The sequence below is a fragment of the Sarcophilus harrisii genome, chromosome 5 (genome assembly GCF_902635505.1).
Source record: "Sarcophilus harrisii chromosome 5, mSarHar1.11, whole genome shotgun sequence".
In the NCBI taxonomy this organism is placed as follows: Eukaryota; Metazoa; Chordata; class Mammalia; order Dasyuromorphia; family Dasyuridae; genus Sarcophilus; species Sarcophilus harrisii.
Genome location: NC_045430.1, coordinates 6,686,412 through 6,710,873, shown reverse-complemented (window position 1 = coordinate 6,710,873; position 24,462 = coordinate 6,686,412). Strand labels below are relative to the sequence as shown.

General features: G+C 50.6%; 1 protein-coding gene across 1 annotated transcript; it reads right to left on the bottom strand.

Moving 5' to 3' along the window:
• Positions 1 to 1,609: 1,609 nt before the first annotated feature.
• On the bottom strand, positions 1,610 to 23,105 carry PANX2 (pannexin 2). Its single transcript, XM_031938197.1, has 3 exons — positions 22,829 to 23,105; positions 10,167 to 11,612; positions 1,610 to 3,526 (listed from the first exon to the last, which is right to left on the bottom strand). Exons 1-3 carry the CDS (start codon positions 23,052 to 23,054, stop codon positions 3,165 to 3,167), a joined length of 2,034 nt encoding a protein of 677 aa, XP_031794057.1. The 5' UTR covers positions 23,055 to 23,105; the 3' UTR covers positions 1,610 to 3,164.
• Between the last annotated feature and the right edge of the window lie 1,357 nt (positions 23,106 to 24,462).

Sequence of the window (24,462 nt, the reverse complement as noted above, 5' to 3'; positions counted from 1 at the left end):
GCTCCCTCCTGAAAGGGGGTACTGAGGGGTCAGAGAAAGGGGAGAGGGAGGGGCTCCCTTCTGTAAGGGGTACTAAAGGATCAGAGAAGGGGGAGAGAGAGGGACTCCCTCCTGAAAGGGGTACTAAAGGGTCAGAGAAGGGGGAAAGGGAGGGACTCCCTCCTAGGAAGAGGTGATGAGGGGATCAGGAAAGGGGGAGAGGGAGGGCCTTCCTCCTGGGTGGCCAAAGGGAGAGCTAAAGAGGTCAAGGAAGGGGGAGAAGGAAGGGGTCCCTCCTGGAAGGGGCTGCTGAGGGGTCACAGAAGAGTTAAGGACTGGGGCCTCATTCTGGCCCTGAGAAGAAGGGAGTGAGGGTCTTTCCGGTTGCTGACCCATGGTGCTCACCCCGTCAGGTGCTGGGAAGGGGAGGTGGTGACACGGAAAGTGACGGACACACTGCAGAGTGATTTCGGGGCCTGTACCCGGGGTGGGTCAGTGGCCTGCTCTGTCCCCGGCAGGAAGGGCCTGGGGCCTGGTTCCCTCCCCTACCTCCAAAAGGGACCCCAGGCCGATTTTGTTCAGCCCAGGAGGCTGGGAAGAGAAGGGGCCCTGTCTGTGACCAGAGGCCGGGGAGCTGAGCCGCCCTGCTCCTGGAGGCTCCTGGGGCACCGAGGAGGAGGCGCCCCGAGTTTTCAGCTTTTTCATTCAGTTTGCTCATCGCCTGCAGAGCATTTTTTCTGTGAAGAATTCCCATCTCCCAGCGCCGAGCTGACGGCCTCCTGCCTGGTAGCCCTTACTTACCTTTCCATCCGGCGTCCCCCCCGGAAGCCCTGAGTTCCAGCGGAACCAGAAGGCACAGCCTCAGGCGAGCACCATGGGCCGTCCCTCCGGCTCTCCTGCCCCGTGCCCACCCTGCCAGGCCCCCAGGGCTGCCCCTTCGCCCTGGCCAGCCCGCAGCCGGCTCAGCTCCGTCTGCCTCCTCCCAAAGGGGCCTGAGTCTTCTCCCCTTCTGGACTGGGGGGTCCTGGGAAAAGGGCCAAGGCTGGCACCAAACAGTGGGCATGCTGGTGACCCTGGAAAGTGGGGCTTTGGCAGCCGATTTCCCTCTGTTTCCCTCATAAGGTTGGATTTGATACTTTTTAAGGTCCCTTCTAGTTTCCAGTCTGTAGATGTCACACAGCTACTGAGGGGGCCCTGATTCCCTGCAGCCCTCCTGCCATGCCCTGGGCCCCGAGTCCCTGCAGCCCTCCTGTGGTGCCCCAGCCAGATCCCGCCTTGCTTTCTCTTCCTCATGATCGCTTGTGGATTGGCACCTTGCCCATCCCTCCAGACCAGTTCAGATGCCCCCCCTCCAGGAATCTCTCCTTGGTTCCTGCTTCCTTCTCTCCTTCCTTCCCCCCTCCCCAGCCCCAAAGCTTCTGCCTAATAATCCCCCTTCTCAGGACTCATCGCCTCAAGTGAAGAGAGGAGGGGGGACGGCCTGGGCAAACCTGGAGGGCTTCCCGGTGGGGCTGACCCACCTTGGCCCATCCTTGCTATCTCGGGCGGGACGGCCGAGGACACGATGTGGACCTGTTGTTAGAATAATATTTATTTATATATTTAGTGCTATTTTTGTTCAACACTGCCGTCCGTCGTCGTGTCTGAGGTAATAGATGCGAGAGCCAGGCGAGCCTTCGTTCCCCCTCCAGGGCAGCCCCCCTCCCCCCAGCCCTGGCCCGTCCCGCCCGCGAGCGCCCGCAGAGGGGGCCTGGCAGGGCTCGGGGCCGTGGGGCTCGGGACGGGCTGTTATTGCAAGATACGGTTTGTACATTCTCTGTGCCCTTCCTCCTCCTCTTCCTCCTCCCTCTGGTCTGGTGAAAACTCGGCTCCGAGTTTCCAACCCCGAATGATCAATGATTACAGCATTCATAACAGAATGAAACACATGGATGTTGAGTGACAAAGAGAAAGTGCAATTGAGAGGGCGGAGAGGACCCCCGGGGGTGTTGGAGGGGGAGCACTCCCAAGAGAGACACTGAGCTGGGGGGCTCTGGGGGTGGGGAGGGGGCGCCGGCCTGGGTGGGACACGGCCTGGGGTGCTGGGGTGGGGTCAGCCCCAGCGGGACGCTGAGCCCGGAGCTCTGGGGGAAAAGGCTGGGGGGGAGTGGGTCTGAGCTTGGAAGGGGGTGGGAACATCACCCTGGACAGACCGGGCCCTGGAGGAGGCCGGGGCTCCAAGGTGATGGAGTTGGGAGGAAGACGGAACCTTCCTGAGAGGGAGGGATTGGGGCAGAACACTGCACCATGTGGGGAAGCCCCAGGCTGAGGGCAGCTGGTGGGGGCCGGAGGCCATCCTGGGCCAGGAAGCTCAGGAAACCTTCTGAGCGTTCCCACCCTTCCGGATCCCCCCATTCACTCCCCAAATGGATTCCCTTCCACCCTTCCGCACCCAGGGAGGAGACGTCCATCCTCGGAATAAACACCCCAGCACCCTAGGTTAATGACAAAATAGATTAAAAAAATAAACTCTTCATCTGGCCTCTGCAGGGCCACACATTGCTCCTCGCAGGGCCGGGGGAGGCCTCGTCCCCCCGCCTGAGGACAGGGCCCATCCTGAGCCCTGCCCCGGCAGTCCTTCCCCTCCCCTCCCGCCCGGGGGAGCCGGCCCCGGAACTGTATTGCATATCTGGTGTCCGTGAGGCCGCGGGGAGCCCTCCTCGGCTGGGCCGCGAGTCTCGGCGGTCTGCAGGAAGCACGGGCGATGGTGGCTGGGCCGGGCCAGGTCTCGGAGACTCTGGGGGAAGCGCAGGCCGGCCGGGCGGCTCAGGCAAGGCCCGGGGTGGCTCTGGGTGGGACTGGCCACGACGGGGGGGGGGGGGATCTTGGCTAAAGTGCATGGTGAGAACCACAGTGGCTGCGGACAGGCCGCCCCTAGCTCCCAGACGCCAGAGGTCGGGGGCCAGGGCAGCAGAAGCTAAGCAGGGTGGCCGAGGATGTGGGGGGGAGTGGGGATCCCTAGCTGCCCCTGGGCACTGGCAGTGGGTCTATGGGAGACTCGTGCTTGGGCTGGCGCTTCGGGGGATCTCGGCGAGGGCATGCAGTGGCCGGTTTCCTGTCAGGTCGGGGAACTGGGGGCAGGTCCTGACGACGACCGGGGCTGGAGGGGGGTGGCTGTGAGTACTGGGGGAACTTGCCGCCTCTCCCTAAAACTCCACAGTACTCACAACTGTCCGGGGCTCCTCAAAGGTGGCAATGAGAATCTGCTTTGGGGGGGGGATGGCGATGAGGTCGGCCATGTCAGGGGAGGCTCGTGGCGGGGCCTCCTCCTCCTCCTCCGCCCGGTGGTCCTCATACAAAGTATTGATGTGCAGCAGGGGGTGGGTGGCGTTGTGGCTCAAGACAGCTATAGGTTCAGGCTTCCCAAGGCCGGGGGTGATACCGGTTGGGGGCCCCGGGACCCCGGTAGCTGTGGTAGGTGGGCAGCTATGGAAGGATCCCGGAGGGGGTGCCATGGCCCGGCCCGGTTCCACTGGGTACAGGATTTCTTTTTCTGGGCCTGGGGGATCTGAAAACAGGATCAAAAACATCAAACTGTCTCTTTCTTCTTTCAGACATGGATTCCTCCTCCCCAGCCCCCTCAAATGTAGTATAGAATGAATGGACTGGTGAGTCTGACCCCCAGTACCCAAGCGGCAAACCCCACATCCGTGTTAGATATCGGGCATCTCAGAGGGGCTCTGTGCCGTGGCCTGGGGCTCCCTGCTTAGAAAGGTCCCACACCGAGCTCAGCTTTGCGGATGCGTGTTTGGGGCCACTTGTGAAGGGACCGTGGACCTTGGATGAGCTTGGAACATGGGATGAAAAGAAGGGGGAGGGAGTGCCAGGAAGGACACCTGGAAGTGGCGGCCATAGCAGAAGAAAATCCCAGGGCCCAGAGAACCAGGAAGATCCGGGAGGTTAGTTCCAGGGCCAATGGCTGGACCTTAGTGAGGGCCTGGGGAAGGCCCACAGAGTTGTGAGGTGTGAAAATCATGGAGCCAAAGCCAAAGGGTCTGGGGATGTGTCCGGGGCAGAGGAGCCGGTCAGTGGATCTGGGTCAGTCGTGAACAACGGCCAGGGAGCAGCCTGTCACTGGCCCAAGGGATGATTACTCATGGCTTCAGAAGGCCGAGAAAGGACCCAGACACCTCCGCCTAGAAGGAACCTTAGAGACCATCCACTTTAATCTCCTAACTTTATAGATGAGGAAACTGAGGTCTAAAGAGATTCAAGGAAAAGCCAGCTTTTCTCATTTCTGGCTCCAACCCTCTTTCCTCTACACTGAGCCACCAGGCCAGCTCTAAACAAAAATAGTGGACAAACCTATGAGAGAAACTGCGTCCTCCGGGAAAGTAGCAAGGCTGATAGTACACAACCCAGCATAAAGACCTGGTCTGATGCTCGTCTAGAGCTTTTCTAGAGAACTCCTGAATAATGGGGTCTCTGATGGAGCTTATGCATGACCCAGGACCCCAGAGATACGTCCCTGCAGGGGCCAAGGCACAACTACACGCTCATGTATGGGCATCTTGCCTTTGAATCAGCTGGTTCGAAGGAAGTGAGCCTTGGGTTCCATGCTCCTGCAGCGGGTCTAGCAAAGGCTTTGCCAGCCTGGATTCGTTTAGGTGGCAGAAGAGAGTATCTGAGCTGGTCCTTGGTTATGGGTGATGAGAGGAGCCCTGTCCTACCTGGCTGGGCCGGCCGCTGAGCAGCAGGATGGCTTACACAGGCTGCCTCCTTCCTCCAGCCGGGCTCTCTCGGGGCTCTCTCTCAGACTGAGGTCTCTGCGTCAGAGCCGTAACTGGCAATGTGCATGGCCAGAGCGAGCTCTGTGAGCTTAAAGACAAACTTGGGAGGAGGGGGAGGTGGCGTTCTTGCTCAGTCTCTGTGATCCCTTGGACCACTGGCCCTTCTGTCCTCCACTGTCTCCCAAAGTCTGTCCAAGCTTGTGTTCATCGCTTCCACGACAAGCTCTCTCCATCTCATCCTCCGCCATCCCCTTCTCCTTTTGCCTTCCATCACCCAAACATCAGGGTCTCTTCCAATGAGCCCTCCAATGCAGGGTGGCGAAGGGGAAGCCATGCTGAGATACGTGGGCTGGGATTCCACTTCAGATACTTACTAGGAGTCTAACTCTGGCCAAGTCCTTCCCCGGTTCTGAGCCACTGTACCATCATCTATATAATGGGGATAATAAGAGCCAAAGAACTTACCTAACAGAGTTATTGTAATCTGTAAGAGCTTTGTAAGCCTTAAAAAGCCATGAAAACATCGGGACTATTACGCTTGAAGAGCACCCCATTTCTGGGTCTTCTCTTTAAGCTAAACATCCCCAGTGTTTTCAAGCAATCTTTATTTCGCTTGGTTGATCCTCAGGCTTCTCCCCATTCCGGCTGCCCTAATCTAAATAATCTACGGCAGAGCTGTCCAACTCTTAGCTGGATTCTCCATGTGGCCCCCCACAACTCCCTGAATCAGATTTAAATGGTATTGAAAAACTTTAACAAAATTAACAAAACACAGTTCAACATAAATAATGCGAATTTGTAGTTTTCTAAGTCAATATGCACCTGTTTCCAAAGCATTCTTTATGGAGTCCTGAGTTCTATGGATACAATAATCCAGATGTGGGCAGATCAGGACTGTACCTTTGTTATTCCTGAATACCTCCTTTGGGCATCCAAAGATCACACTATGTGAGGGAGACTAAGGGACACCATGGCACACTGCTGTTCCACTAGACCTCCGAGAACTTTTTCACAAGAAATTTTATGTCATTTTATTGGGGCAGCTAGATGACATAATGGATAGAGCACCAGCCCTCCAAATCTGACCTCAGACACTTAATACTTTCCAGCTGTGTGACCCTGGGCAAGTCACTTAACCCCAATTGCCTCAGCAAATACATATTTATTATTATTATTAGACTGAGTCTCTCATTCTAGCATATCAAAAAATTTAAACCATGACCCTATGACTCTAAATCATATCTCTTCCCTCCAGATTTTACCTTGTATGTATATGATCTATGTCTATATTAAAGTCATGGGGAATCATTTTAGATTGGACAGATCAAGTACAGAGTCCCCTGGGAGACTCCACTAGAGGCTTCCATCCAATATAATTCATTCATGACTCCTTTTTGGGTTCAGGCACCCAATGAGTTCTGAATCTATCTACCTGGACTACCATTTAGCTCAGCATTTCTCCATCTTGTCTGAGGAGGGAATGAATCTTGGTCAAATGTTTTGCTGAAATCTAGTTAAAGTTGATCTAGGGTATTTCTCCAATTGACTGGTCCATTAACCCCGCCAGAATAGGAATTGAGGTCTGTGCTGACCTATTATGGATGAAGTAAGGCTGGCCCTCAGTTAATTGACTTAATATCTGAAGAAACCATCTTTTCCCCCTTTATGAAAATTAGGACAGCATTTGCTCTTCTCTAGGACCTTTTCCATTCTCCATATTTTCCCACAAATCACCAAGAGCTGTTTAGCAATTATATTTCTCTCTTATTATAACCCTTAGTATGTTACTTCTCTAGGCTTGGTAACGATTTCTCTGAGGACACCTTGTTTCTCCTCTCTTGGTATTTCCACATTTATCTTAAATTTTAATTGATAATTGATCAGTTTTGCTTTTCTGTTCCCCGTCAGAAAAAAATATTTTGGTAGAGAAGACAGAATTAAAGAATTAGATTGTTCTTCCTTTCCTCCATTGCCTCCTTTGATCATTACCCAATCCACCTTGAGCAATTCTTCTCTCCTTTCTTCGATCGTCTCTCCATCCCTCACACTGGAAAATCTTTTGCTGTCGTAGCTTTCTCTGCTGGTCTTCGTTCTTCTGGTTTTTAGCTCTCTGCTGCTGCCTTTTGATATCTGTCTTCATTTATGCCCTTCTTCCACTTTTTGTCCACTGTCTTTTTCAAATACGAGTTGGCCAATGTGTTTCCTAAATTCATATCAGTAAGTTGAAGGAACTTCTCCCTTTATTCCTAATTGGGTTCCTTTGTGTTTGTGTTGTTAGAATATCATACTTTAGAAGAACATCACATTCATCTCAGGTCAACTTCCTTGGAGGATTTTAGGCCACGAGTTTCTTATAGAGTCTTTGAAATCTACTTTCTGAAAATCTCAGATGCAGCTTTCTTCCCCCTACTCATCTAGTCCAAACTTGACAATGGAGTTCTCTTTCCAAGGTTTCATCATTCTATTTCAGCTAGTTCATCTTTACCGCTCAGAATTAACTCCAGAGTAGCTGTTCCTCTTGGTCACATCCTCTACCAAGAATCCAGGATTGTCAAAGCTCAATTGAGAAGTTAGTAGCATGACTTTGACAGAGTGAGCACTGGAGCACCAGAGGTCTCAGAGTTGGAGTCTCTCTGGCTGGCTTCTGGATCACTTTCTAGAACTTATCTTTTGTTGTGGATTATAGCCACAAGATCACTTCTGATCTCTTCCCTTTAACAAAACTTCTCTCTGATGCTCCTCCATCTCCATCAATCTTCATGACTCTCTTTACATGAATATATTCTTCTCATGAATCCTCCTCCATTTCTCCTTTCTTTGGTTCCTCTTCTTCTGAAATCTGAATGCCTTTCCATGATTCCCATATTTCTGCCATGACTGATCTCCCAGTTCACTTGCTATTTAGTTTTCCACACTGATTTCTGGACTTCCTGAGGCCATGGAACTTAGTGGTGGCTCTCTTCCTGGATACATCCCCCTGTGAGTTATTGTTCTCTACAATAATAGCTGCTTTTAGTCTCCATGGTCTCCAGCTTGGCAGATTTATATGGGTTGGTTTCCCCCCTTCCATTTTCAGTTTAAAACCCTTTGGATTCAATCTGCAAGTCTCTAAAGAAATTAATTTTAATGTTCCCCATGAGAATCACTTTACTCCTGCCAAAGAGCCTATCAGTCCAATATATTCCATAAATCCAAATTTACACTCTGACAGTGGATCGCCCTTTCATTAAGATTCCACCTGCAACCAGGAGCAGTAAAGAAAATCTTACTTTCCCCCCTAAGATCTTTAGTTTCTCTCTTAGGATTTTTTCTTCCTCAGCAATGCTTTCTAGGGGTATTATCTGTCCTCACATAACTCACCAAGAGTGTCTGATGGTCACCAGGCTTGGAAAATATTAGGAAGGGGTCACATTCAGAGTACAGGCTCCAGGATGGAGTATGTCTCTTGACTGTTCCATTCCCAAGTGATCACTGTGAAGCACCACCAGTTGTATCTGTCCAGTCTCAAATGATAGCTTCCTGGTGGTACTTGTGTACTCACAGTATTACTTCTTGGCGATCACATCTTTCTCTTCTGGGCTCCAGCTTTATCCTCTTTGGGAGGGTACTCATGTTTGTTACCTTGCTCCAAAGTGTCCCATGATCCTCCTCTTTCCTCTTTGTGTTGCTATCTTCTACCCTCCTATCCGGGTAAGGATTCCTCAAGAATCAAAGGACCCTAGCTGCAGAACTCAGTGTCCACAGAGGCCAGCCTCCTTTTTCTTTCTTCCTGTGGAACTCTTATGTTAAGAAACACTTCATTCTCTTTAATAAACTGGAAAGTAAAAGTGCATTCCTCCATTCCCTTCATCTCCTTCTTTAGGAGGAAGGCAGTTCGGGTAACCACCACTAACAGAAGCACAAACTCACCAGAACCCATCCTTATTGGCCGTCAAGGTCTCAGTTCTCCCATAGGCTTGCACAGAGTAGGTGCTTAATAAATAGATAGTTATTGTCTAGTTTACTAATGAGGCTATTTCAGGGAACCACCTGGTAGCTGGTCCACCCTGTCTCCTGCTACAGACTTAGAAATATTTGCTGGGTTATTTGTCATGTACCACAAGAGCTCTGATGGCCATAATAACTGCCTAAGGAAGGAAGGTCTCTGACGTTTTAATTCTACAGAAGTGAGATTCCTAGCATCTCTTTCCCTTTCCTTCCTTTCTCTCTCTCTCTCTCTCTCTCTCTCTCTCTCTCTCTCTCTCTCTCTCTCTCTCTCTCTCTCGTCCCTTGGTCAAATATTAGAGAAACTCCCTGCATCTTTCTCCTTCTCTTATCTTTAGGTTAAAGCAACCTCCTCGTCCCTCCCTGACATAGCGTAACTGATTGTGCCCTGAATGAATTTTGAACTCCCCAATAAGCAAATGAGGATTTTTGGATTCTCTGTTTATCTGGCTGATAGAGAAAGTTGGGTCCACTTCAAAAGAAAAAGGATTGTCCTATCTTATTTGCCAAGTATCCTCAAATAATATGCTGTCTCCCTTCAATAAGCTTTCCACCCAGAGTTATTCCTTCCTTTAAATATATAAAAATGGGAGCAGCTAGTTGGTGCAGTGGATAGAGCACCAGCCCTGAAATCAGGAGGACCTGAGTTCAAATCTGGCCTCAGACACTTAACACTTCCTAGCCGTGTGACTCTGGGCAAGTCACTTCACCCCAATTGCCTCAGCAAAAATAAAAACAAAGCATAAAAAATGCTTATTGACCCCTCTGAGTAGAATTCTTTCTCCCACATCTCCTGTGTGGGTCCCCCTGCCTTCTTAGTGTACAGGCTACTGAAAACAAACTCCCCACCCCCCAAGGCCCCCAGGGGGGTACTCATCACTGTGGCATCACTCAGAGATGCTCAGAAGGGCCCTGGTCTTCGGAATACCCCACTCTGCAAAGCTTTTACCACCTTGTTCCTTCCCAGTTTTTTTTTTTAAGCTGCTGTCCATGGTTCTGTCTAGAGCAGACCACTTTCCCTTGCCAGTGCATAGAAAATAAAGCTAAAGTAAACTTAAAAATTACCCTAATCCTAGCTTCAAGGCAGTAATCTGATTTGAAGCACCGAAATTTAAGGCCCCTTTTAAGGCTAGGGAGGTAGAGGGGGGAGTCTGAGAGTGGTTCCCTGCCTCTGCTCCGGAGTAAAGCCTACAGTCTTTTTTTCTGGCAGATCCAAGGCCCCATCCTTCACTTCTAGGATCATGGCTGAGTTCTGAAGGCCGGGGCCTCTCCAAGTCTAGGGAGGAGATTATTCTCTCTCTCTATTTTTTAGATTATGGATTTAATGGGGGGACGGTATGATCTGCTGCTTTCGGTTCTCCTTGGCTTCCCGCTCCCCTGTCCATCCTCCTTGAGTCGACCTCACTGCGGCCCACCCCCTTCCCCACTTCCTACCTTTGGCAGGCGCCATGCGGGTCCCTCTGCAGTCCTCCCCCTGGGTGAGGAAGGCACCCTCTTGGCTCTTGGAGGCGGGCAGGGCGGCAATGGGCGGCAGCTCAGGTTTAGGCTTCTTGCTGCTGAGGATGTAGGGCTGAACGTCCAGGGAGAAATGTCTGGCGTGTTTCTTCTCGCCGCCGGCGGACGGGGGCGCGGAGGAGGGGCCGGAGTCTCCGGCCCCGGCCCCTTTGTGATGGGCGGCTCGGGCATCCAGCAGCGGCGCGATGAGCGTGTCCGTGGCCGTCTTCCTCCTCACCGGTTTGGGTTTGTCCGCCTTGTGGTTCTCCACCTTCATGATGGCCAGCTGCTCCTTGAAGGGCTGGGGCAGGGGGTTGCTGGTGGGGATCCACTTCATCTTTTTGCGGGGGCGCTTGACGACGGGGGGCTCCCCCGAGTCGCCTTCGGCGGGGTTGGCGCTGGGGTCCACCGTCTGAATGCCCGAGTCTCGGACCGTGGGGGTGGCGTCGTGGTTGGACTGGGCCAGGGCGGCCAGCAGCTGTCGCACCACGTTGTCGTACATGAGGTCGCTCTCGTTGGTGATGAAGTCGAGCCGGTTGAGCGACTTGATGTGGTCCCGGTTCTCGTTGCAGAACATGGCCAGGATGTTGATGTCGCAGAACTGGGAGCGGCGCCACTGGCGGCGGGTCCGGATGCCCACCTTGTGCAGCTTGTCGAAGATGAAGTTGCTCTTTCGGAAGATGAAGAGGTGGATGAGGTTGACGAGGATGATGAGGTTCATGAAGCAGAGCAGGACGATGTCCACGCCGGCGATGATCCTCTGCAGCTGCACCGAGGGCAGCTTGCAGCTGACGCGCACCGAGCCCCGGGGGCCGTCGGGAGGCTCGCCCAGCGCGCACGTGAACTCGTTCTGCTTCTGCGTGGCGTAGTAGGTGCACAGGTAGCTGATGGGGACGACGCTCAGGAGGAGGATGAGCACGTGCCGGGCGAGGTAGAGCTTGGCCAGAAAGTTGCTGCGGCCCCGGCGCTCCAGGTACTTCTCGAACAGGTTCTGCTCGGGGCTCTTCTCCTTTTCGGCGTTCTCGATGATCTCCCGCTTCTCCCTCTCCGTGATGCCGGGGCCCTTGGACTGGATCTGCTTCTCGATCTTGGGGGCCCGGCCCTCCGCAGCCCGATGGTAGCAATTGTCAATCTCCTGGAGAAGGAAGTTGAGCTCGGAGGTGAGGCGGGTGGAGGCCAGGAACTCCCAGCCCAGGGCGGGGACGTACATGATGCCGGCAAAGGCCAGCAGGGCATAGGGCAGGAACTTGTGCTCGAAGAGGGAGGGCCAGTGGCTGGAGTCCACCCCGGGCAGGGCGTCCCTAAGCTCTGTCCAACAGTAGCCACGTGCATAGAGGGCCTGGTCACGGGTGAAGTTGTGAGGGGTATAGCAGTAGATGGGTTCCTCTGGAGGGCAGAGAGGAGAGACACGGCTCAGGGTCATGGCAGGGATGGGGAGGGGTCCACAGTGCTCATCCCTCCTGGCAAAGGGAGGACTCGGATTGGGGTGGGCACTGAAAAAAAATTCACCCACTATTGCTGTCCAACAAGGGGGCCGATCCTTTTCCTGTATCCCCTTCCCACCTGTCCCTAGAGTTTTTAAGGGTGTAGGTGAACTCACAGGGCAGACCTTGATCGGGAATCCTGAGTGGCCCGGCCTGGCAAGGCTGTACACCGGCTGGGAGCCTGTCCTCCCATTTCCCCCTGCTTCTTCCAGAAGGTACATGATTTCTACTCTAAAAGACCCAGGATCATTTCCTGAAATGATCTCCTTCATAAGAGGAATTCCTCCTATTCAGGAAGTTTCCAGAATGAGGCTATCAAGTTGGCAGGTAACTCTGAGATCATATCATCTAATTTGACATATTTATGTAAATAAATATATTTACATATAATCGTTTTACAGATGAAGGTACTGAGGTCTGCAGGCATGTAGCTTTGCCCTCAGGTCACATGGATAGAGTCGGGAGAGGAACAGAGCACTGAAAGGGGAGTCAGGAGACTTCAGATCCCAGTTCTGATACCTATGAATGACCTTGAGTCTGTCACTCAGAGCCTGTCTGCACATCTGTAAAATGTGGAGGACAGATGACTTCTAAGGTCTCTTCCAGTTCTAGATGTAGGAACCTTTGAGCCTAACCAGGTTACTCTGAACCAACCTACATTTTTTTAAAAATAATTTTTATCCATGGTCATGGACTCCAAAGCCAATGCCCCTTCCTTGACATTAGGTCAGTGCTAAAGACACATACTACTTTCCCAAATACTGTATCTCACAGAGTTCTGTGTGAGAGATGGTGGAAGATGGGCTGAAGAAATGGAGAAGGGGACATGTCCTGATTTTCAAAAAAAGGGAGTGGGTAGAATCTATGAATGATAAATTAGGGGAGCCTGATTTGGATGTGGGGCAAAATTCTAGAGCACAGCATTAAAAGGATGTTAATTGAATATCTGGAAATGCAAGCAGTGGCCACAAAGATCAACATTGCTCACTAAGAACAAGTCACACAAGACCAATCTCTCTTCCTTTTTGGGAGGCAGGATTACTGGACTAATAGATTGGGGAAATGCTGCAGATACAGTTAATTGAGATTTCAGCAATCTTTGACTTGACTCAATCTTTCATGTTATGGGCAAAATGAAAAAAAAAAAAACACCTAGGGTAAATGAAGCATAATGAGGAACATTTGTTACTGGTCGATCGGCTAGACTTTAGGTCAGTTCACGAGGTCTTCAGCAGGATGCCCTAACGATCTGGATTTAGATTTGTGTTAATTCTGGTGGAAGCGTGCCATGGCTATCCAGAGAGAGAGCTGAGAAGACTGAATGTGGTTAGAAGCAGGTATGCTTAACTTTTTTTGTTTGTGTTTTCCCCCTTTTGGTCTGACTTTTCTTGCACAACATGACAAATATGGAAATATATTGGGAAGGATTGCACGAGTTTAATTTATATCGGATTGCTTACTGTCTTGGGAAAGGGGAAGGTGACAGGTGGGAGAGGGATTTGGAGCACAGGGTCTTGCAGGAATGAATGTTGAAAAACATTTTTACATGTATATGGAAGGAAGGAAAAAATAGAGCTGTGCTATTATTGATTTGTTTTTTTGGTCAATGACTTGTATAAAGGACTTCTATCCCTTTATATCCATATATCTATATATGATACATGTCTCAGAGGTACAGCTAACATACTAGATAGAAGTAGAATAAAGCAAAATGACTTAATAGGTTAGAAAATTGGGCTCAAAAGTAAAAAAAAAATGACAGGGCAGCTAGATGGACAGTGGATAGAGGACTGGCTCAAGAATCAGGAGGATCCGAGTTCAAATTCATCTTCAGACACTTAACACTTGTTAGCTGTATGATTTTAGGCAAGTTACTTAACTCCAATTGCCTTACAAAAAAGAATAAGGACAAATACAAAATCCTATTATTGGTTTCAAAGAATCAGCTTCATAGGCACAAGATGGGCAAAGGGTAGTTTGTTCAGCAGTCCAGATGAAAAAAAGATTGAGGGAATTTAGGGAGCTGTCAGCTGCATGCAAGTCATTACTATGACATGGCAATGGGAGAGCTGGTGTGACCTTGGGAAGCCTGCAGAGTATCAGCCCCAATCAGATCCTATCTGTTGTACTATGTGTGCAGTCTGGGGCACCACTTCTGAGGAAAGACACCAATATACTATAGATTTTCCAATTGGATGGTGATGTCCTAAAAGGAACTCAGAGAAGAGAATACACAGGGAGGACATGATCAGTTTTGAATAGATGTCAGGGAAAAGAGGCTCAGGTCTTTGCTCTGTTTGGCCTTGGGGAGCAGGACTAGGAAGAATGAGTGGAAATTGCTAAGAAATAAATCAAATCTGGATGGAAAGAAGAACTTTCCTACAGGAAGGAGAGCTGTCCCAGAGTGGTGGGCTGCCTTGGAGGAAGGCTCGCAAGATGTGTTCCAACAGAAGCTGGACGATCATTTCTGGAGGTAGCGTGGGATGCTTTTACTGGTAGGCAGGACCTGGACCAGAACACCTCTCACAACCCTTTTGGGTCTAAGCTTCTATGCATCTACCATTATCAAGGGAAGTTGAGGAAACTGAAGTCCAGGGAATTACAGTGATTCATCCAAGCCAATGAGAGAGCCTAGATTGAAATCCCAGATGTCTCTTCTAGGTCAGGTGGGTTAGGGGAGAAAAGATCCTGTGAAACAAACAGGGGATGGCTCTCTAAACATTGGGGAGTGTGAGTGGGCTGCTCCTCAGCCAGTCAACTCTCAAAATTTCTCTGTTCTATCTAGCTAGAAGCAGAATGTGAAGACCAGAGCAGAGTTAAGACTTAGAACCAAGTGGAACCTAACTCTGCCTGCCTAACACTGGAACATCTCTTCCTCCTCTGCTTCTATTAGTGAACTCCCTTGGGGCTGGCTTCATTGGTGACCTAAGCAGCTGAGATTGGAGAGCAAGTCAGCTTGCTGTGGGGTGAGGCTCCTGGGGTAATGAGCAGAGCCCCATGCTGGAAGCTGGAACAGCTGGACTCTGCCTTTGCTGTGGGACTCAGCCAAAACTCTCTGGACTTCAGCTTCTTCATTTGTTTTTGCTTTTGTTTTAAATTTTGATAATAGAGTTTTATTTTCAAAATATATGCAAAGATAGTTTTCAACATTCACCCTTGCAAAATCTTGTGTTCCACATTTTTTCTCTCTCTCTATCTCCTTCCCTGAACAGCAAGTAATCCAATATAGGTTAAGCATGTGCAATTCTTCTATACGTATTTCCACAATGATCATGCTGCACAAGAAAAACTAGAGGAAAAAGGGGGGGAAATGAGAAAGAAAAAAAAAGCAAACAAACAACAACAAAAAAGGTGAAAATACTATTTTGTGATCCACATTCAGTCCCCATAGTCCTTTTTCTGGATGCAGATGACTCTCTCCATCACATCTTTTGGAACTGGCCTGAATCATCTTATTGTTGAAAAGCTTCTTCATTTGTAAAGTGAACAAATTGTATTAGACCATCTCTAAAGTACCTCGCACCCAAGGGTGTGCTGAAGCCAGCTTGTATTGGCTCCCAAGAATTGATCATTAAAATTTTAATGTGAGCATTTATGCTGAAAACTCTAAAAATCAGCCCTTAATTTACTGCTTTGATGACTGTCTAAACTTAAGAAAGTGACAGAAAAATATTAATAATGCAGATTAAATATACAAATATGCCATGAGCAATGTTTTTCTTGGAGAGTCAGTTGTTAAACATTTACCACAATTTTTCATTTTCCAATTCAGAAGTCTCCTCAGACTGTCTCAGGAAACTAGAAGAAGGAAGGAAACAGGAGTGGAGACTGAGGGTCATCCTTTCAGCATAGCTCAAGATCTTCCCCATCTAGCACCATCCTAAGTCTGAATGGGGATACTTGGTCCCTTTTCTCAGAAGGAGAATGTGAACTTATTCTATCAGTCCCAACTTTACTTTGCTCTGGGAACCTGCCTTCCAGAGACAGGCATTTCTCAACTATACATCCCAGATGCATAACTGAAAAATAAAAGTGGATCCCCTAAATTGTTTGTTTTTGGAATCCAGATAATACCTTTGGATCCAGTTACTCTGTTGACCAATACTTGCTGTGTTGTGGCCCTGTGCTGGGTGTGACTGTGTGTGGGAAATAGGTGAGGGTGGACTCCCCTGGATGATTGAGTCAGCCTGGGATTCTCATAACTTGACTTCCAAGGCAGGTCAGAGGCCTGTAGGCAAGGAGGAAGCAAGTATCGGTTGGGGATACTCAGAGGGGGAACTGAGGTACAAGCCAACTTTACCCCACTGCCCCTAACCTTGGACCCTTTTGGGCTAGAAACAGGTGGTTTTCTTTGATATACAGTTTGGTTTTTTTCCCAAGTATTTAGCAAACACAACACAGTTTTAAGATTTATTTTACTAATTTAACACATTAGTTCCCCCATTGCACCATTAGAAAAGAAAAACAAAATCCCTTTAACAAATATGACAAACAAAACAAATTCTTGCTTTGGCCCTGTATGTTGAAGGATTTCTTTAAGCTAAAAATTCATTGCTGTACTGATAGCCACAAGACACTAGGAGATCCAGAAGTCCTCTGCCTCTACAGAGGGCTGATGGGAGGGCCAGAATGGCCATCGGGGCCAGCCTGGGTTAGCAGAGGGAGCTCCTACAGGATAAGGTCATGGAACTGCGTGGGATCCCTACCTCCCCCTCTCAAAGTGTTCAGCCCTGTCTTCAAGGAGCTTACAGCAAGAGGGAGACATGAGTCACATACAGATGACTCAGAACACAGAGGATGCCCAGAAATAGGATGAAGGGACTCTAAGGGCTAGATCAGAGAGGGCTGCCTGGAGGAAGGGGGACTACTGAAGGTCCCTAAGCAGGTGACTGATAAAATTAGGGATGTACCTATCAGACAGATTTTATGGACACTGGTGAGGAGAGATTGGAGGCCTCCAATCTATGAGGAAGATAGTCCAGACAAGAAATGAATAGGGTGTGAATAAGTGGGTTCATGAATATGAAGGAGAGAATAAAAGTGCCATTCAATTCAGAAACATTCATTTATTAAAGGCCTGCTATGTTCAGGCAGATAGGATGGAGTGACAAGTCTGGAGTCAGGAAGACTCTAAGCAAGTCATTTAACCTTTTGTGCCTCAGTTTCCTCATCTGTAAAATAAGCTGTAGAAAGAAAGAGCAAACCCTCTTGCCAAGGAAACCCCCAAAAGGCGTCACAAGGAATCAGATACAAGCAACTAAACAGCAACACTGTATTAGGTAGTGGGGCACAAAGACAAATGATCGTCCCCACACTCAAGGCGCATATTCTGTAGGAACAGACATTGTGTAAATAGAATTGAGAAAATTAAATAAGTGAATATCTGTAGTCGCTGAATGGCTGTTGTTGAATGTCCTGTTGAGACCAGGGCTCCCCCTGGGCAGGACTATGTCTCCTCATCTTGTTTCCTTGAATGTGGGATTGGTCCACAAAAGTCTTCTGACAGAGAAGAAAAGATGGGGGACCTCTTTGATGATTGAGTTCATTTCCTGCCTTGCCTCAAATGGTCACTATCCTACCTCCCAAATTTAAAAATTTGGTTAAGGGGGCAGCTAGGAGGCACAGTGGATAGAGAGCTGAAGTCAGGAGGACCCGAGTTCAGATCTGTGTGACTCTGGGCAAGTTATTTAAGTGCCCCCCCAAAAAATGATTAGAGTTTCCTACCCCCCTGCCCTGACTTCATTTCCCACCCCCCCTACCCCAATCCTGTGTCCCATCAAATACCCACTGGCTTTCCCTAACTGGATGTATCTAAAATCCAACTGTCATTGGGAGAAAATGCCTCTTTATGAATTGATCCCAAATCTCGTGGCTCTCTGTCCCCTTGATTCAGTACTGAAAGACCTTCACAGTCTCTTCTGCCCGTTTCCCAGTCTTACTGCACACGGCTCCCAACGCGCCCTACAGTCCAGCCTTGCCATATCCTCAGACACACCATCTCTCACTTCTTCCCCTTTGCCCAGAGAGCTCACACCCTCAAGCCCGGCACACCTTCCCTCTTCCACTTGCCCTCTTTAGAACGTCTGAGATCCCGGGGCTCAGCCCCAGGGCTGCCTCTTGCAGGAAGTCTCTCTGGGTCTCAGCAGTCCTGCTCCTCCCCGCTATGACCTCATACTTACTGACAGGACATGTGTTTCCCCTAATACAAGTAGAGGTTCGTCGGGACCTGGGATGTCTCCTCATCTCAGAGCCTGACACAGAGCCTACACATAGCGGATGCTGTAAATGGGGGGTCTCCCTGTGGCCTGTCCTCCCTTGTCATGGTTTGGTAGCTGCGCTCTCCTGGGATTCTACCCGATTCACAGAATCATGGCAAAGGAAGGTAGGAAATCAAGCAAAGATGCCACAAAAAGCTGTGGGAAGGGGTGTTGTCAAGCTCAGATGGGAATCCAGCTCTACTCCTCTAGGGGCAGGGGAAGCTCAGGCAGGGCCAGTCTTAGGGCCTGCAGGTTCAATGGCAGTGAGGAGAGTGACAAGGCAGCAAAAAAGTGAATGCAGCCAGAAGCTCCCTTTAAGAAAAGCCCCAAGAGAAGCAGTGGGTCTGTTTCTGGAGTCTACATTTTAGGAAGGGCATCAGCAGCCAGGGCAGGTCCAGAAGAAGGTGGCTTGGACAGAGATGGGGGTGGAAAGGGTCAAGGACTTTCAAACCAAGTCTTCATGCGATCAGCGGAAGAAACTGATTATATTTGGCCTGGAAAAGAGAAGTCCTGGGGGATGAGGAAAGGGGGTGGGGGATGCTCACAGATTTCCCATAATTAAAAGATGGCCACTTGGGAGAAGAATTAGACAAATTCTGCTGAGCACCAGAGAGCAGATCTAGAGGCACTGCAGAGAAGGGGCCAAAATGCAAATTTAGGTTTGGTGTCAGGAAAGACTGCTTAATAATTAGGGCTGTCCCAAACTGAAACAGACTGCTTTGGGAGGGAGGGAGCTCTCTCCAGACAGCTTTTCAGAATGAATGCCTTCCTCCCTTATTCTCTGGACTCCCTGAGACTCCTCTGTCCTTTTCTGTGTCCTCCTGATCCCCTTACAATCTCCCTTAGACCCTAGCTTCCAGAGATGTCCCAGAAGGGAATGGGTCATCTCTCACTGAAGCTCAAGCAGAGGTCAGGCAATCACTTGTGGAGTACATCCTAGGAAGGATGTATCAAGTGACTGCTAAGGTCTCTTTTAGCGTCACGATTGACGAACAATTTGGGATAAATCACTTTCTTCTTGATATAGCAATGTCTTCATCTGCAAAATGCGGTGGCTGATGGTAGCTCCTTGCCGCCCTAAACTGTCAGGAGGCTTAGAAGGGCATAAATGCCTGAGGGCAGGTGAGAGTGAGAGAGAGGAAAGGAAACTAGGAGAGTGTTAATAATTGGGGGATCAGAAAATGCTTCATGAAGCGATCTGGCAGAAATTAGGCCTAGAGCAACATCTGAAACCACATGCTAAGACAAGGTCCAAATGGATAAATGATCCAGGGTGACATCATAATCAAATTAGAGGAACAAGGAAAAAAATTAACAGATGTACGGATTACCAAACAAAGTAGAGAAGATACAAGAAGGTAAAAGAGACAATTTTGATTATATGAAATTAAAAAGATTTTGCATAAAATCGTTTCAGTTGAAACTAACCTAACACCACACAAAAAAACCTTTGCAGCAGGTTTCTCTGATCTTATTTTCAAGATGTAGGGAGGACTGAGTTTAATGTATAAGACCAAAAGCTATTCTCTAATTGATCAGAGGATATGAAAAAGTAGCTTATCAGAGGAAGAAATCTAAACCAGAAATAACCATATAAAATGCTCCAAATATTACTAATAATTAGAGAAATGAAAATTAAAGTAACTCCGGAATTTTACTTTATATGACAAAAAAGAAAATGACAAAAGTTGGAGGGGTTACAGAAAAACAGGCACTCTAATGCATTGTTGATGGAGTTGCAAATTAATTGGTCCAATTATTTGGAAAAACAATTTGGAACTATTTCTCCCAAAAATCACTAAATTGGGCTTATCCTTTGATCCAGTAATATCCAGTAATATCATCACTACTCTGCCTCACAGAATTCAAGGAAGAAGGAAAAGGACTTGTATGCACAAAATATTTATAGCAGCAAACAACAACTGTTTTTAAAGGAAAACAACTCAGCAAGACTTTGAGACAACATCAGTGCAATGTCAAGTCACTGTTCAAGAATCCCAAAGATGAAGCATGCTACCAACCTCTAATAGAGAGGAAAATATACAGAAGGAAACGGGTTTTTGAACAATTCGTTTGACTATGATCATCAGAAGGTTTATTTTTTAAATGGGGAGTGAGGGGAAGGTGGGAGAGGGACCAAAAATAAGATATGTTAAATGAAAAAGGAAAATACTTTGTAAACTAGATAACACCTGGGTATTACTGAAGAAAGATGTGAATCCTGAAAGACTGAAAAGAGAAAAGAATGTACTCCTAGCACAGGGCACAGCTTGTGCAAATGTGCCATGAAAGGAAATGGAGCAATGAGTTTGGAGAAAGACACCTACAAAGTCCTTGGATCAGGGAGGGCAGGAAGGGGAGTGATGTGACATTAGGTAATATCAGGATCAGATCACTGAAAGACTTAAACACTAGGCTAAGGACTTTGCATTTTAACCTATCAACTGGAACTATAGTGATATGCTCAAAAGAAAAAAAGATAGGTTTGGGTTGGGGAGGGAGGAAGGGAGAGAATTTAGAACTCAAAATTTTAGAAACGAGTGGCAAAAGTTGTCTTTACATGTAAGTGGGGGAAATAAAATAGTAAATAAAATTAAAAAAGAAATAGATGAGTTTATTGGAAGAGCAGGATTAAGCTGGGATCAGTTCTGTTTTGGGCATGCTGCATTTGAGATGTTAATGTTTTATCAGAAAATTACTAAGGTTATTCTGAGTTCCCTAGGACAACATGCAAACTTCTCTGTTGAACACCGAAAGCCTTCTCTGTTGGACACAATCTTCCTCAATGTATCTTCCCAGGTAGATCATTCCCCTTCACATACTCTTCTATGTCCTGGCCAGATGAGCCCATTTCCCGTTCCCTAAACATCATATTTCATCTTCTGCTTTTGTGTCTTTGCATAGATTGTGTACCATTCCAGGGATGCTCTCTCTATCCTCTTAGAATTCCTAACTTCTTTCCCAATGCAGCTCCAGGACTACCTCTGACTGGAGGCCTGCCTGGGTCCTCCCAACTAAAAGCACCATTTCCCCAAAGGGAATCCCTCCATGTCCTTAGCTCTTTTATATTCTGAGTGTGTAGTGTGTGTGTGTGTTTATAATATATATATTACAGCAGTTGGGCTACACACACACACACACACACACACACACACACACACACCAGCAGTTGGTCCCAGAGTAAACCTGAACCTAAAATCTCAGCAAGATCATGTTGGCAGCTGGGAGCTGGATGGGTATTTCAAAAATAAAGCTAACTGACACATTAAAATAATTATGAAGATGACAAAAATAATAATGGGCTCAAATCCGAATTAAGGTTTACAAAAAGCTCCTTGCACATTATCTCCTCAAAACTGTTACTGCTCACTGAAACATTCAAGCATCTATTTTAGAACCGGAGACCTTTAGAAGGACCTCAGGGGCCCTCCAGTTTAATCTCCTGCTCCGCTCAGGGATGCTCTCCACAACATCCTTGTCAGGGGTCATTCAGCTGATGCTTGGGCATTTGTAGTGAGGGACTTCACCAGCAGAGAAGGGAGCCTGCTCCGCTCTTGGAGAGCTGTTATCATTAGACAGTCCTCCTTCCATCCAGCTCAATTTAGCTTCTTGGAACCTTTCCCTTCTATTCCTGCTCTTGTCTTTTAGAGCTAAGTGAATTTCCCTTCTTTCAACTAGGCAGCTATTATGTCATTTACCTCCCCTCTATTCCCTTCTCAGTTACTCAAATCCCCCCTTTTTTTCCAGCTAAGCATCCCTATCTCATTTCTTCAACAACAAAAAATAGTCCTAGATCTATAGTTCTGACAACTGCCCTAAGGCTAGAAACCACATGTCTAGCTCCCTCCCCAAGCCCAGCCTCACCCCAGACCAATCTCTTCTCAGTTGGGGGCCCCAGAAAGTTGGGACTCACCCACTGGATCTCATCTGACTTAGCCTCCCATTGGTCTTTCTACTGACCAAGAAATGCCAACCTGCCAGTGCCAATCCCCTTCTCCACGGAAGGTCTGCATTTATTTAAAACAGGGTAATTCACCCCACTAAGGGCAAGACATCCCCGGGTATTTTTGCACACCAGCGTGCAGACCGACATGGTGGTTGTCTGGGATCCCCAGCCAAATGTAGGCGTTTCTCCCCCTTCTGCATGGGTGATGGGGAGATGCCTGCCAGCAACATCTGGCCAGCTGTAGCCCTCCCTGGGGTCCTAGGGGCTGGCACACTCAGGTATCAGGGCTTTTCCTTACAGGAAGAGCTGAAGGTAATTTTAAGCGGTCACATGGGCACCGAGGAAACATAGGAAGGCCCCGTTTAACCCAGGGCCCAGGGAAGGAGGGCCCACTTCTGTGGCCGCTCCTGCCAGGCAACAGTTTCCTGGTGATGGGGCTGGGGATGCTCCCTGGTACCCAGGGCTTCCGGAGGCTCCCGAGGGAAGGGCGCCTGGCCTCTATTTTCCCATTCTGTGGGGAGGCCCCGAGGTCCTGCGCCAGCCGGCGCGGTGCTTTCTAGGGCCCCCCGGGAGCTGTCCAGCGCCAGGCTTCTGGCTCCCTCGGTATCGCGGCGCCGGCCGCCTCTTCTAGGAGGCGGTGAAAGCTGGGAGGGACTGCACACCTCCCGTGCCCCTCACTCCCTCTCGCCCACACACGCACGTCTGGTCCCTGAGGTGCCTGGACATCTCCTTGTGCTCGTCTGGTCTCTCTCTTCCCCCTCACTCCATCTTGGGCAAAGGGCAGGGGAAGGCGAAGCTCGGGAGCAGATAAAGAAGCCCCGGGGAGGGGGAGACCGGGCAGCCCCGGAGGAGGGAGGGAGGGGGGAGGGAGGGAGGAGGGCTGCCCCCCACCCCGGGGGCCGGGCCGGGTCTTACCCGCGAAGTTCTTGGTGAAGACGAGCGTGACGAGCAGGATGGGCACCAGCACGGTGCCGATGGTGACCACGCGGTCGAAGGGCAGCTCCAGCTTGAGCTGCAGCAGCAGCGCGGCCAGCGCGCCCGCCTTGTCGTCCTGGGCTCCGGGCAGGATGAGCTCCCGCAGCTTCTCTCCCGCCAGCAGCGCCGTCGCCATGTCCGCGGGCTGCTCCAGCAGGTGGTGCATGGGGGGGCGCGGGGCCCGGCCGGCGGCCCGGGAGGGGGAGGCCTGGGGGGCTGCGGGGAGCCCGGCGGGCCCCCGGCCCCGCGGCGGGGGCGGCGGCGGGGCTGCCCCTGCCCCGGCCGGGCGCGGTGGCTGCCGCTGCCGCTGCCTCCCCGGCGGCGGCGTTCAAGTCCAAGGCTGGGCGGCCGGCCGGCCTGGGGGGCGGAGGCGGGGGCGCCCGGCTCGGAGCCCCGCTCCAGGCCCGGCCCGGGCCGGCGTCCCGCCTCGCCTCGCCTCCCGCTCGGCGCTCCCTCACTCTTCGGGCCGGCCCGGGCCCGGCCGCCGCGGACCCGCGCCCCCGGAGGCCACTGGGACACCCTCCCCGGCCCCGGGCGGCCCGGAGCGCGGGAGCGGGGAGGGGGCGCGGGGCCTGTTTACCTCCGGCAACTTGGCGGCGCGCGCGGCTTCTCCCCGCGGCCCCCCCCCTCCTGCGGGTCCCCCCCCGTCCCCCCACCGCCCCCCGCGGCAGCTGCGGCGGCTCCGATGACTTGGCAAAAAAAAAAAAAAAATTACATGAAAGGGCCCAGAAAAGCTCCAAGCTCGCCCCTCCCCTTCCTTCCCGCTGGCACTCCCTCCGGGTCTCCCGCTCGCCCGCCCGCTAGTGTGTCTCCCACCCGGCTGCTCCCCGCTCTGCGTCTCAGTCTCCGTGGGTCTGGCTCTCTAGTGTCTGCCCCTATCGGGCTGCCGGGCTGCGCAAGCGGCGGCGGCGGGGAGGAGGAGGAGGAGGAGGGAGGGGAAGAGGGGGAGGACAGAGGCACTGGCATTCACGGGGGGAGCCGGGGAGGACTTAGGGGAGGCGCCCCCGCCTGCCCTCACATCTGGCCGATGGGGTCTGGGCGCAGCTGCAACACGTGGCCGACGCCCTGCCTGCCTCTTCTCCAGCCCCTGCGTCCCTGCATCCCGGCCCGGTAGCAGCCGGGGTTCCGGGCCCACCCCACTCCGAACCCCGCATATGGCACTCTGGTGTCTCTGCTCTCCTGCCCTACTGGCTGTCCCCAGCACCCTCTGCGGCCCTCTCCCGATGGTTGTGCCGATTGCCAATCCCCCCCTCCCAATATGGCTCTCTGTTCTGGTCTCTCCGGGGCACTCTGCCCGCAGCCCCCGGCGCATCCTTTCCCCTCCAGCCCTCTTCTGCCTCGTTCTTTGGGGGGCCCCGTAGGTGGCAGCATCTGGCAGGGAAACCCCCGCAGAAATAATTGGGTCGGAAGGAGGGAAAACAGGGAAGGAAGGTGGACCTGGCTCCAAAGAGTACGAATCAACTTCGAGTAGCTTTCTGTCTGCCAAATCAAGGGACACTAGAAAACGGTTCCCCATCATCATCACTCCCAGCACCTTCATCGGTGACAGGCCCGGGGAAAAGAGCTCTGCCTTT